Genomic DNA, 14,855 nt, shown 5'->3' on the forward strand with positions numbered 1-14,855 from the left:
AATTGATTATATGCATTTTATGGATTTTTCCAAATATGATTGGGACTTTTAAATGCAGAAAATAGTTTTTCTTATTTTTACTGATTTTTTACTAGTTTTTAAATGCCAAACATAGAGAATTTACCTGCTCCGGCGATCACCAACGGCAGCGGTGACGGTGCAGCAGTTGCGGCGGTGTGGCTAAGGTGGCAAAGCGATATTGGGCTGGTTTTAGTTGGTCAGCCCACTAAGGTTCCGTCCAATTGGGTAAAGTCAATACTCGGCTAAATGGGCTAAGCCCCATTAAGCTTGACCAAATATGGACAGCACTTAGCCAATTTGGCTAAGTCGTGCATAAGGCTAACCTGTGCCCTGGGGTTGCCTGCTCGCGGGCGAAGGGGTATCCCTGCCGCACAAGCGCCGCATGGCACTGCATGGCGTTGGCTATAAGGGGGAAAATTTGAGGTTTGAAAGGATAAAAATTGATATTTGAATGTGATTATTTTTTGGGATTCGAAGTGGGGAGTGCTTGAGATATAAATAAACATGTTTGGAGAGAAAAAACGTCTAAATGAGAGGACAGAGATAGAAAATGCACATATATCGAGAGAAAATGAAGAAATGGTGTATAGAGAGCTTGAGAGCGAATTTGAAGGTGTAAATAACAGATATTTTTTACAAACTTTCGAGGGGATGAACTAGGGATATGGATGAAGGTCTAGAGAGAGAAATAATCAATTAGAGAGAGAGAGAAAGTAGAGAAAACAAGTGTTTAGATTGAGAAAATAATGGGTTTTAAGGGTAAATGGATGAATAATGACGAAGATAATGGAAATGTAAGTTCCTAAAGCCGCAATGCAAGTTTAATGAGCCCTCATAGCTTCCTCTCAAGTCTGGACCATTATACTTTGCCAGGGTCAGGTCTTTTTCAATGCAAACAAGAGATGGGATTAAGATGAAACTTCAATAAACCTACATTAAGAAGGTTGAACAACCTGGATTCTGAAAAATGCCTTGTCTTTCTGGCCAGCCACCTGCTAAAAGCATGTCCAGAATGAGGGGAAGTGAGAGAGAAAAATTCTTTCATACATTGGGAGAGTTACTAAAATATCCCTTTGGGCATTTTCTATTATCTTTTCTTACTATTTTGCCTCTTTTTCCATTGGTTGGGAGCTTCCCCTTGTAATCTTTAGCTCTTTCTTTATAAGGATTTTGAGAGCCCAATGGGCAGGTCAGGTGGTGACCAATCTTTCTCAGATTTCTCTTCCGAAGGTCCACAATTCCATTTGATCCTTTTAAGCCGCTTTGTAGAATCACTAAGCTCCCAAAATTTTCCAACTCTTTAAGAGTTACCATCTTCTCATTCCTTTAAATTTTTACGCATGTGAAACTATATAATACTCATCAGTACTGTAATTATTTGGCTTCAAAGAAGTCAAGGAGATTAGTAAAAAATAACCATAATGTGCAAAAATTAGAAATGATAGCTAGTGCACAAATATTTAGTTAATTCAAATGATAACATGATAAATTCTAAATCAATAATACCTAAAACATCAAAAATGCATGGAAATACACATGCATTTATCATTTATCACACATCAGCATGCCCAGCCCGTTGCTTTGTCACCATTCTACCTTGTGAGTCACCCGTTCGGGTGGCCCCTTGTATTTGTTAGCAATTGTGGCCAATCACAAGCTTGAAAAGAGAAGAAAACAAGTTAAATAAACAAGGAGATCTCATCGTCTGATCTTCTTTGAGGAAATCAGGCAGATGAGGTCATTGATAAGACAGAAATAAGGGGTGAATTATCAAATTGTAATCTCTTCTTGTTGCTCATTTCAGCTTATGTAATAAAATTTGTAAATCCCTAAACTGAATATGTATAACCATGAGTGTAGGGGTCGTCCAAAGGAGGCTAGTAAGGCAATTCAATTATTTATCCGAATGAGTTGTCTGGCCCTAAATTAGGCTAATTTAATCTTTAATGAAGATCAAAATACCCTAACTATATGAAGATTTTGGAAAGGAGGATAGAAGAATTAGGGATTCTCTATTGGCTTCTTTTATCCAATGAAAAGGATCAAAGTAGTCAAATGGAGGGGTTAAGAAGAAAATTTAGAGTTAATTTGTTATTCGGGGAAATTGCCTAGAAACGTAATCTTATATTGCCTAGAAATTAAACTATTTTTCATAATAGCTCACTATTTCATAAACCTAATATAATCTTGCCTAGAAATTAAACTCCTTTTTTCTTTTGTTACTTTTTGTTCTTAACGCACCTGTGGAAAAGTAAACTCAATTCAATAATCACTCCTCTTAGTCCTAGTAAGGGCTTGTACATGCCACTCAAGCCAAACGATTTAGAATTTCACACTAACACGAGGAAGAGAAATCAAGAATTTCAGTAAAACTAATCACAAATACAGTCAAACTCAAATACAATTAAGTACACATATCAAATAGGATTGATCTAGGCTAGTTTCTTCTCTGTCTTGTAGCTGTGTAAGAGCTCCATCCAGAATGTCATCCTCAGCTCGAATTTCGGCTTTGATGCGTAGGTTATATAATAAATATCATTTTACCCCCAATATGTAATTAATCTTTATCCATTGATTTAGGCTTGATCTGACTGATTATTGACCAATCCTAGCCAGCAAGCCCAAAAAATTTGAGCTCAATCTCACTTCAGGATTAAGAGTAATTAACAAATGATTAGTGACCAATCCTAGCCATTTGATCAATATTTCATTTATTTAATTTGGATTTTGATGTACCTGTAAATCTGTGTCAATTTCTGATTGGCCGGTGCAATTGTCCTCAAATTAGTGCCTCCTCTATCGGCGTGCCATGTACCCCTTGGCAAAAATAAGAAAATAAATAAAAAACAATAAATATATGTAACTTGAACTTATGCATTTTTACCAATGACACCCACTCAGGTGTCACCACATCAGCTCTTGTCCGTGCAATTTTGTGTGCACAGCACGGGTGATGTACTTAATGCCCTCCAAAGATGCTGCTGCCAAGCATTCAATCCTTCGGATTCTTTTCTGACGGAGTAGATCTTGCCACATGGCTCCATAAACTCAGTCTCTTGACATTTTGTGCAAAAGTCACTGCTTTTATTCACGCTCGAAAACCGTTGCTGCCAAAAGTAATTAGAAATATGCCCATCTGCTCCCTCTAACCTCCATATTTTCCCTTAAAAACCACAGAAATTGAAAGCATGACTGAGAGCTGTTTTAAGGGTATATTTGGGACCAAATTCTAAACAAAATCCCTTCGACATTAGAAATTTCGTAACACTCCAATTTTCAATTCGAATTATGTCCTTTTTCTATGGTTTGAAATTTCTCAAAGCTAAAATGAAGAAAAAAACAGAACTCACTTGGAATAGTAATTAACATGTAAATATATGATAACAACCATATTTTAAACTCTTTAAATGAATGAAAATGTGCTAATTACTTCAATTAGACAATGAATATTGGGTGTCAGCAATCATATCCGTCGATTTAAAAAAAACCCAAAATGACATGGGCGTTGGGCCGGATAGGCTTGAAGCCTGGTCGCACGTTCTTCTTTTATTCCTTCAGACCACGACCCGTTGGGACGCGATCCCTTTGTTCCTTCTCGACTTGAGCCAGCACGAAACAAAAAAAGAATATGTGATATAATCATATATGAGAAATGTTTAAAACATAAACCCCTGTAAAACTCTTGATTGATAGTGTATATTGAAATAACAAAAGAATTACCTCGCGCATATTGATAACTCCACTTGGGCTCTTTGTGGGCTCCTTTTGACTCCTTAGTGGGCCCCTATGTGCGTTGCGCGTGGTGCTGCCCCTTGCTTGCTGCGGGCAGGTTTGAGCACAATGTGTTTGCCGTATTTGGCTGTCTTGGGCGTTGTTGTACCTTGGCTCAGCCCTAGCTACCCTCCTAAGTCAAATTTTCTTTTTTGTTCTTTTCATATACATACGTCTTTTTCTCCTCTATCTTTCTCCCTTTTATTTCCTTCTTCTACTTTGATTTCTTCCCTGCGAAGAATATAGACAGACACACAAGAGGGAGCATTAATCTCATTATCATTAACAATGTTGTAAATGTATTTTTACTAAGAAATACTTGGGCTTGTCAAGTATGTAAAAAAGGCATTAAAAATGTGTTGTTTCATCAAATGTGCCTTTTAATGCATGAAATGAATATATGTGTAAAGTTGAAGATACTACACATGAAATGATCACAAAATGACCTTGAAGCATGTGTGATTGCCCGTTCTAGTTTCAGTTTATCAATTGGCCACACAGAAAAAGATAAATATGACTCACTTTCTGCATCAAATGGCACAAGTGGTAAAACAACACATTTTTACTGGCATTTTTAATGCCATTTTACATATTTTTAGTGTCATTTTTACAGGAAGCAAAGCTACATAATAAAAAAGAAAAAGAACAAGAAGAATAAAAGAAAGAAAATTTTGAAATAAAGGATAACAATAGATGGTTAAACTGGATGGAAATGTAGTTTCATATGTATAAAGATAAATGGAAAAAGTTATATTTTACATTTTGTCTCATTGTGGCAGGGAAGATAGTGTCATTGAAGAACACACTATCCCATGTTTAAAGAAGATAACTTTGAATATGAAAACTACTACATGAGTGAAATTCAGAAAACGAGGGAAATAATAATTTCCTCCCATTTGAAACCTCGATGTATTTTCATCAAATGAACCAATACATTTTAAGAACATGCTATTTATATTTATTGATAAAGCGATTAATGTGCTTTGATTTCTATAAACTCATGGGTCAGTGAGCAAAAAGAAACTTTCCATTAAGATTGAACATGGAACACTAAGAATTTCTAGAATATATGCACAAAATAAATAGAGCAACATGTATCACATAATAAATTAATCTTTTGCTACTGTATTAAACCAACTAGAAATAAATGCTTTCATGATAGAGATGGTGATGACTACATGCGAAGAGTTTGTTTTCTTCAAGTTTTCCCAAAATGTCCTAAGGAACTCTGATTTGATTTCATGAAAGACCATACATATCTTCGCATTTTATGAGAAGGTCTGAAGAAATAAGTCAGTTTAACTCCACAGTCTTAGAATATACAAATATAAATATTATTTATGCAATTCTACATCAAAAGATGGTCACACAAATCAGTCTATAGGAATTTACTGAATTTTCTTATGATTATGACGGATGGAACCCTTTTCATCTTCGTTGTATCATTCCCAACCCTCCAGGTTTGTCTATCGAAACATCTATGATCCTCAATTTGGGCAAAAAACCATTTTGTTTCATTCCCAATTTTTTATCCTTTCTAGCATATGTATCCCGGTATATTTTTAAAAACATATTTCTAAGAGACAGCATCGCAATTGCGGATGTTATCATTCCCTGATAATAATAATATTATTAAAATATATAGGAAAATTCATGAAAATAGAATTATCTTCGTGGATATTATATTAAATATATAATACCGATATTTGAAAAAAATTATCTTCGTGGATGATTCTCAAATACTGTGTTCACTATAATATCAGCATATTCAACCATAAATAATAATACACACATATTGGAAATGTTTTATTCAAGAATATCTTCATTAATGGTTTCATTAATATACTTTTCTTGCATAATTTGCAGGCAAATATCTGGCTGAAAATATTTACTTACCTTAGGAAAATCATCATCACTCCTAGAAGACATTTTTTTAGAAGCATAGCTACATGAGGTTCCTATACTTTATACCATTATTTTCCCTCACATATTTTCTTATACTTTATACCATTGTTTTGTTCTAAGGAATAATACTTCCTAACACATTTAATTGAGTTGTCATTTGAAATTCCAAACTGAAGAGCTTTCTGAAGAGGAATATGAGTTTGATGATATCTGGATGTGGATGTCAGTAAATAATTTCCTATACCAGAACTTTATGCTTCTCATTCTCCTCTCCTTCAACTTCGTTACCCGAAATTTGTATAAAAAATCTGGATGACTCCTTTGATGACTTTACTCTAGGCACGACATTGATGGATTTCATATTTTCTCATCGGTTCAATGAAAAGAAGACGATGCATGTGACTCTACATGATATACCTCATAAGAATAATAAAAAAACTGTAATGAGAATCAACTTTGACTGGCACGCAGGTGCAATGTTTTTCTTCCATGAGGTTTCTAAGCAAATTATTTTGCTCTATCTATTCCCCTACAAATCATTCTATCCTCTCTAGCATTCCTGCATCCAGCTCTGTCATCATCGTCCTCGTCATCGTGATCTGCATTATGTTATCATCAATATTTTTATTAGTCAAAGGTGGATGCTCATATTTTGGTTAAAACTCAGGTATTTATTGTGCTGAAATATAGCCCTATATTCATGATTGAACCTTTTTATGTTACTGATCTCTCCTTGTGCTCTGTTGGCATCGATCTTGGTCAAAATACATTACATTTATCTTCTCCATAGGCTGTAGAACAGTAATGAATTACATGCTCCATTTGCATAGTCACATCTAAGTCAAGCAATACAAAAGGGGTTCTGCATATGACGATCAAAATAGGGTTTCTCCCCATAATCCTTTTGGAATAATATTGCTGTCTTCCATGTTATGATTGCGCAAAAAAATGATAAGCATCAAATTTTGGGTCAATAGAAACAAGACCTTCATCATGATATCGATGACAAGCATTCCTTGAATAAAATTTTTATTAGAATAATCAAATGGGAATCATTAACTAACTATCCCAATGAGATCATTATTTACATGGTTAACTTTAGAGTAGGCGAGAATGTATCATACGTATAAAAAACCGTAACATAAACAATATATTAAAGTATGATATGTTGTTATTTTATTGTCACTACTGTTCCCACCTAGTGGCAATTAAATCTCATTCATCATTCAATGATATTTGATTTTTCTGTCCAAATCCACTCATCCAGTATAACACAACGATAAAAATCTGATAAAATGGTTAAAAAACTATCAATAGTTGAACCGTAAAAAAAATCAACAATTTCCTCTGATTTTCATTATAAACTTATTTATGCATTGTATAACCTTTAATTATTGATGTTATAACCTTTAATTATGTGATGTAAAACACGCATTCAGTTATCAATCCATTTGGTCATTGGATGATTTTAAAATCAAACATATAGTCCTTATCTTAATCATCCGTTCTTTATTTACTATCATGAGAATTTGTCTGACATCTCATTTTATGTGATCTTTCATTTTGGGGAAAGTAGGTGAAATTATTTAGGCACCCCAATATGGTAGCGACTGATTTGGCCCGTCTGCCCATCCCACTTATGGATCCACCTAATCGACTATTTTGTGCAACATCAAGAAAAATTTAATGACTTTGAAAGCACAAACAACATCGCAAATGATCCATGTACATCTCCACAATCACCAGCATACCGTTAGCCAGCAGGCGTTAAGAAAGGATCCTAACCCACTCTAGCGTCCTAGTCTCTGTTTGGACCTACCACCTACTTCACCATTCTAATCAAGTCACTCGGAAGTAGACATGGTCATTCTGTTCTCTTTGTGCGACTTTGTGTGAATTGTTCATTCTGTTCGGTTTTCCGAATAGAACAAAAACAAATTGGAACAGAACATCGCACAGAGCTGTGTGTGGTTCTTTTGTTCGCTTTGTACGAATTTTGTTCTAGTTTTGTGCAAATGTGAAAATTTATGCGAATGTGCGAATTTTGTTCGTTTTTGAAAAAAGGAACAGAACAAAGAACAAGGCCCTGTGTGGTTCTTTTGTACGAATTTTTGGTTTGTTTAAAATGAACAGAACAGAACAACTATGTCTACTCCGAGGAGAGTTCATGATGGGTCTGAAGCATATACTAGAGGGAGTGTTGCACCCATCACCCTCAAAACTCTGGATTAAAATGATATGACAAATATGATTTAAAAAGTATTGCAAATATTACAAAGAACTCTGGGTTAGCTTTATATACCTTGATAACAAAATCGATGGCCCTCTCTGTCAAGCAAGGAAGAACCCGTCATGGAGAGAAGCAGAAAAGGGATCCAAAAGAGCTTGGCATATAATTTTATTGACAGTTATGCGCAGTCTGACTTAATTACGAATATTTGTAGGGCTAAATATGTCGTTAATGGGTGTTCTTTAACTCTGGTTAATGTTTTGGCCAAGATTTGTGAGATATCTATTGAGAAATTTGTCCTCATATTACAAAGAAGTTATTTCCTGTTTTAGTCACATTATCTGAACCGTCTGTTCTGCTACTTTTCAGTTTAAATCATGACGGTACGAGTATTTTGTGATTAGACTTGATATTCGTGCGGTGATTGGTTGCGGTGTGATATGTTGTTTCGTATTGTCTACTTATTTTCTCAAGTCGACAGATTTTGAATACCATGGGCCAATAACGTTCAAAAGTGAATAGCCATTGCTGATATGTCCTTTCGCCAACCCTCTCTTGAGATATTTCTACATCTCGTCACTCTGAATTAAGCCTCCATTGCGTGCGGCGCACGTCTCCGCTCCACTAACAATGATAGCAACTTTATTCTTCTCAATTTTCTTTATGCTCCCAAAAGCATCCTCTTTAGCGAGCACACTACGAATAGTTTTTGCAATCATTAAGAGACTCCACACCTAACTTTGCAATTATAACGTTGACCAAATGATAATGGAGAGGATTGCTGATTATAACTTTAATACAATCGCTGCCAATGAGGTCCAACCATTTTTCCTTTGCCCTTGTGCACAGAAAGTCATTGATAAAATGATGGTATCCTTAGGAGGACTGTACATTTGGAGACTCAGAGCTCAATGAACAAAGAAACCGTCGCGCAGTAAAAACAGAAGCACTAAATGAAGACCATACATCATAGATGAGTCTAGATGCCAGAAACTCAATCCAACTCCATATCAATGACTTATCAAAAATCTTCCGGGGTGGTGGCCTGGGCAGGACTTGATCGGTCTATGAGCCCCGCCACCGGGTTGAGCCTACCAGGCACCTAGTTTCCATTCGACTAAAGAAAAATGTATAATACGTCTGGTCCAACTAATTTTAGTGCGTCCATTTACTGTTTTCAGCAACCGGAAGCGTTTCATTGATTACCCATCTACCCCCAAATATGGATACCAAAAAATATCAGAGGCCGTGTACATACGTCTCAGTCAGCCGAGTCCCTTTCGGGGCCCACCCACCCAACAGAAATCAGAACAGCATTCATGAAATATAAAGGCGAGCCTTCATTATAGTAGCGGTTCTGGTCAGGCCATGAAATACTCGTATCTACTCAATAATTTAAAAACAAGGCATAGGCTCCAGAAGTCTTACAACGTAAAGTGGCCTAACCCATATTGCCCACATATATAGATCGATAGCGTCAGACAAAGCGAGCGAGCGAGAGAGAGAGAGAGAGAGAGAGAGAGAGAGAGAACTCCATTAGCATGGAACAACGAGCAGTACGCAGGTTGTACGATGTGCCGCTCTCTCCTTTGGCACATATCTTTCTCAGCGAGCCGAAGCGGGAGAATGTGATCATTGGTTACGTTATATTTCAAAGCCCCGTCGATGTTGAAGCAGTAAAGACGGCGATGAGGATATCTGTTTCAATCTGCCCACGCCTACGCTCTATCCCGGTAAGTGAACAACCGTCCACTGTCCTTTCCATCATCCGTTCCTCCAGCCCCTTGCACAGAAACTGAAGGAAACTGCACACCATGTGACGCACGTTTCTTCCTTATTCCGTCGTCTGTTGTCCGCCCACGAATCTAAGCGGAGCATACGTCTATAAAACTACCGCAGGTGACCCGCCGCAGTGGACTAAAAAGCTGGAAGGAACTGCCTCAGATCAATATCGAGGACCACATGATCATGCTGCCCGATGAGCCGGACATCGGAAACAAGGAAGGTGAGAACAGCGAGACATATATCAATGCATACGTGGCAGCGTTGGCATCATGGCCGGCCATGTCAAGAGATAAACCTCTTTGGGAGATACACATCCTCCCACCGCGGCGGCAGTGCATCGTGTTGAGACTGCACCATGCTCTCGGCGACTGTGTCTCTCTCCTGGCCCTTTTCATGGCCAGCTGCGAATTAGGCGGGGACTTAAGTGCAGTTATTCCAAGCATCGTCGGGGGGAAGAATGAGGAGGGCTTATTAAGCAGTATGGCGCGTGCTCCTTTGGGAGTTTGTAGGCTTCTTAAGCTTGCGTGGCGCATGCTTCTCATCTCAGTCTTCGAAGCTAAGTATACGCTGTACAGGATGGAGGATAAGACTTCAATCGCAGGAGGGCTGAGAGTCCACCTCATGCCGAGGAAGCTGGCAACTCTTTCGCTATCTATGGATGACATGATCATCGTCAAGAAGAAGCTTAACGCGGTAATGATTCCCTCTGCACCGTCAATTTATATGCCTCGGAATTATAGTCGAATGGAGATTACTTTTCTATTTAGGGTTCTGTACACATCAACTGTCTAGTAAACTTCATCCATTATCGTAAGCGTCAACGTTAACCGCATAGAACTTTGTAGAATGGACCATTGATGTAGTTGATGGGTTAGCACGAGCGGTTTTCATTTTTCCTGACTTTTGGATAAAGTTTTGAGCACTTCGTTGATGTTTCGGTAGGGGTGTAGGCGTTAATGGTGTTGAGAAAAGATACCCTCTTTGTTAATGATGTTGGGCGTGCCGAATCCTTGTTCTTTTTCAATATTGACCCACTCTCACTGCGATTTGTTTTGTCGCAGAAAGTTAATGACGTGTTCGCGGGTATTGTGATCTGCGGAGTTGAGAAATATCTGCGTTTCAAATCCCCCGAGGGTACGACCGTCTTTATTCCATGCAGTTAGAATTAAATTATTCCATGGGGCAGATACTTCAAATTTCTCTTTCCACTTTTGTTGACCGCAGATCTCCTTAAGGATCCAGTAATCTATTTTGGAAGTGTTTCGAGCGTACGAAAACAAGGGGCAAAGGTCGTACTTATAAAAAAAAAATATACGTTTTCATTGATCTGTATTTGCTTTTTGCGAGTCATAAGGGTACTTTTTCAACATTTTTCTGACTAAAGTTACTCTAATGGACCCATCGATAGGAATTACTGAATTCTATAAATGAAGGGCACAGTATTGAGTGGGGAAACATGGTCACAAATCTCTTTATAAAAGTGAAGCTAGCGAGCCAGACAAAGGATCCCCTTCAATATGTACGTGATGTTAGAGACAAATTTAACAAGAAGAAAAAGTCGAATGAAGCTATTTTCTCATTCAAGTTGCATCATTTTTTGCCCGTAAGCGGAGGAAAGGTAACTCCAAAAAACGTCCACAGTACTGGCACCAATTTGTTTTTCATTTAATTAAATACGCAGCTTCTCCAATATTTTCAGAACCTTCATCTCGAATAAAATCCCCTCCTTTATTGTCTTTCCTCGATACAGCTACCAGAACGGTTCTACAACAGGATGGTTGCTCATACAACTGTGGGGCTTTCAAACATTATGGGTCCATCAAACCCCATCTCTCTAAAGGGGAACCAAGTGACAAAGATTGGCGTCACGATTAGCAAGTTGTCAACGGTAAGTACCACTTTGTCTCATAATACTTGGAAATTTTGGGTTAATAGTTTGATTTCTTCCTCCTTTTGTTCGGCAGGGTCTTCAGGTACACATGATATCGTATAATCAAAAAGCGTATCTGCAATTCCTCGTTGCCTCTGAAATCATTCCCGATCCTGACCGGTTGTGTCTATTCGTCGACGAAGCCCTTCGTGAGATGAAGGCAAGGATATGGACGAAAACATATTTATCGGGTTTTTTTAATTCAGTCTTAAGTGTTGTCTCATTTTCTCTTGATATCTCTTATTTCTCATTAATTGCTTTTCATCTTACTTGTCGTAATCAAGAAATTATCTCGTTATTCGAGATTGCCGTAACATTTATACGTAATTTGGTCCTCAAATTTGCTTACTTAGTCGCTTTAAAAATCTGTATGAAAACTTTCCCATATTTCACATTTTATTTATCGACCTGCAATCCTGTATTCACGTCTCTTATGACTTGGACCGACCTTTTCCTTCGAACCCCGAGTTATGTCTTTTCTTCCCTTCTATTTTTTTTAGGTGGAAAATGTCTTATGCGCTAACCTAATTGTCAAATAATGAGAGAAACTTTCAGACCAACTAATTTCGTTCAAGCCCTAATTCTGCGGGTGTACTGTTTTTCCTCTTATTTTTATTATCTTGATAATTAATAATATATGTCAAATCAAACAGTTGAAAGATGTCATGGTTTATTTAATATAACGTCCACAAAATGTCTCGCTTATATGCATATTTGGATTAACCAATTTCTCTTCATTCTCAGACAGCTGCATTCCACATGCCCACTGACTGCCCACAAGTCACAGGGAGACTATATAAGTAGGGTCTAGGTATGTCTTATCGATGAAATCAACTCTATTTACCATGACGGATTTGTTCTTAACATTTTAATCGTAACACTCGATTTATAGGCGTTAAGGAGAGCTGATTCTCCGCGGTCGATAGGTGTTAGGCCCCTAACTAGGCAACATTCCCTGCCCAAAGGCCTTCGTGCTTATTGGGAGGGCGTGTTCGTGTTGAGACTCACGATATTTATCGACACAGTCATCTTTGGGTAGTGATGCCCTAACCTGATCTTTCAGGCCATTGGCCATGTATGTGGTGATATACTACAGACGGTGCGCATGCCCGTTCACGCCCAAGGCGGGATGAATTAGGTGAAGTCCGTGCGTGCTGGGCATGCGGGCCGACATGCATGAGCGCTCGTGTGCTAAGCAACGCGCGCCAGCGCCAAGTGCCATGTGTAGGCGCCAACGCTGCGCGCGAGCGCCAAGCGCCGCATAGGAGCGGGAATTGCCGTGCGCAGTTGCGGGATGCACAAGCCGGGCGGCGTGCTGCGGGTGCAGTGTGCGAAGTTGTGCGGGGTGCCGTGCAGCGGCCACGTGAGCAGCACGCGTATTGCGTGTGCGGGCAGCAGGATAGGGAGACATCGCGCCAGTAGAGTAAGGCATGTGGCACACTGAGAGTGCCGAAGCGCCATAGAGGGCGCGTAGCCCTCCCGCAGGTAGTGCTGGGAGCGCAGCGCCCAGCTTGAGGCGCCGAATGCGGTGGTGTTGCGCAGACTACGTGCGTTGGTGTCAGCGGGGGTGCTGGTGGCATGTGTGGTCATCAAGGCAGGGGTGACATGTGTGATTATCATGCCCACGGGCACGCGGCGCCTGGCCCAGGGGCACATGGGTAGCGGAAGAGCGGGCGTGCACGCATGGAGCGGCCGCTTCAAGGCAGAGATGCGACACTACCTTGGCGCGGTGCGCCTCGTCTCGTTCGTTTGTATCAACCCTCATCTTCCCCCATGTAATTGTCTCAACTACGATGTAACCTTTCATGATATGAATGCAATGACACTTTTCCCTGACGGGGCTATGTCCCCACCATCTCCTCTAACCCCTTCTATGCGATCTTAAGCAATTGCAAAGACTTCTGCTGCAAGAGATCAAGGCTGGTCAGTGTTTTGCTACGAGCATTGAGGCCGGTACATGTCAGATTTGAGCAATAGACCTAGCTTGGGATTGGACTGTGTGACAATAGGATATAGCCCACAAAAAGTTATTGCTTCGTGAACAAGCGCCTATGTGTCATGCGTGTTAAGGCGGCTTAAAGTTCATCGTCGATTGAAAAGAAGCCATTCAAAATATGATTTGATGATCGATGTACAAAATATTCATAGGACTTGAATAGCATTATACTTCGTATAGAATAACATTTATAAATATTGAGTGCAAATCTAATAGATAAATTCCTAAAACATGATGTACACGGTTACCATTTTAGTACATTGCTACCGTATTTTCAAAATTGCATAATGCCTGAAAATGTAACAAAATACTTGTAACTAAAATCTAGCACCTATAAAAGATCAAATACTTTCAAAACTTTTTTATGAAGTAATAGTTCAATATATTAACCTACCAGGCGAAAGGGTGTAATTAGATGAACTCTGATTTAGGAGCACGTAAAATCTGTACTTTATATTGCATACAGTTTTTTTTCTTGTTGGAGCGATTATATTTTGAAATTATAGACGTATGCCCAAAGTAAATGAGTTAAAAATCGACCAAAGCCTAAACCAAAAAAGACACAATGTAAGGAAAGGTGGATGTTTCTATTACAGAAGACCAAATCAAGAGATATAGAGATCTACATGAGTAATATTTTCCATAACTATGTCATTTAAATGAGCATGTGCATTATAATAGTCAAACGAATAATGAAGCAACAAAGTATTTTAAGGTTGGTCCATAGGCTACATTACACTTAATCTAACTTTAAATTAACCAAAGACTGTTGTTACACTAGGTTAGCTATGTAGTAGATCAACATTCACCTCTCTCCTAGCTGGATAAAAATGACTCAATAACCATATACAAGAAGATAAACAAATGGCATCCGGTTTGAAATATCCCTTTTCATAAATCCAAATCCGTGTCTTCCTTCTCAAGAAAAATACAGAATACAAGTTATATGAAAAGAATTGATAACAAAGATTTTTGTTTATTTTTTTACATATTGAGATTTATAACTCACATTATCATAAACTTCCAGTTTTTCTTTCTAATTAAGAAATACAATTGAATCATAGTATTAGAGTAAAGTCATTATTTATAATATTTCATAATGTCCTAACAGAAGTTTTAAATTCAACTTTATTTCTATAAATGAGTTTTCAATGAGATATTTTATTTAAAATAGGTGTATTAATTTATGTACTATACTCAAGAATGAGCTAAACTCG

The 14,855-nt window shown here is 38.3% G+C and overlaps 1 protein-coding gene across 2 annotated transcripts; it reads left to right on the top strand.

The window, feature by feature from the left end:
• Positions 1-9,387: 9,387 nt before the first annotated feature.
• Positions 9,388-13,478, top strand: LOC144712992 (wax ester synthase/diacylglycerol acyltransferase 3-like). Of its 2 annotated transcripts, none has more exons than XM_078587439.1 (9): positions 9,388-9,660; positions 9,827-10,405; positions 10,774-10,846; positions 10,937-11,001; positions 11,121-11,330; positions 11,463-11,600; positions 11,677-11,802; positions 12,387-12,453; positions 12,535-13,478. In XM_078587439.1, exons 1-8 carry the CDS (start codon positions 9,469-9,471, stop codon positions 12,444-12,446), a joined length of 1,443 nt encoding a protein of 480 aa, XP_078443565.1. In that variant the 5' UTR covers positions 9,388-9,468; the 3' UTR covers positions 12,447-12,453; positions 12,535-13,478. The 2 variants fall into 2 exon arrangements, with proteins under 2 accessions (XP_078443565.1, XP_078443566.1); XM_078587440.1 differs by having other exon boundaries at positions 12,706-13,478.
• The last annotated feature ends 1,377 nt before the right edge of the window (positions 13,479-14,855 follow it).

The sequence above is a fragment of the Wolffia australiana genome, chromosome 15 (assembly GCF_029677425.1).
Source record: "Wolffia australiana isolate 7733 chromosome 15, ASM2967742v1".
NCBI lineage: Eukaryota > Viridiplantae > Streptophyta > Magnoliopsida > Alismatales > Araceae > Wolffia > Wolffia australiana.

Bases quoted from the DNA above. Each gene is read 5' to 3' on its own strand.
- LOC144712992 (XM_078587439.1), top strand. From the start codon at position 9,469: ATGGAACAACGAGCAGTACGCAGGTTGTACGATGTGCCGCTCTCTCCT. The intron at 11,331-11,462 runs GTAACTCCAAAA...TCCTCGATACAG, and splicing joins TGCCCGTAAGCGGAGGAAAG to CTACCAGAACGGTTCTACAA. The intron at 11,601-11,676 runs GTAAGTACCACT...TTTGTTCGGCAG, and splicing joins CGATTAGCAAGTTGTCAACG to GGTCTTCAGGTACACATGAT.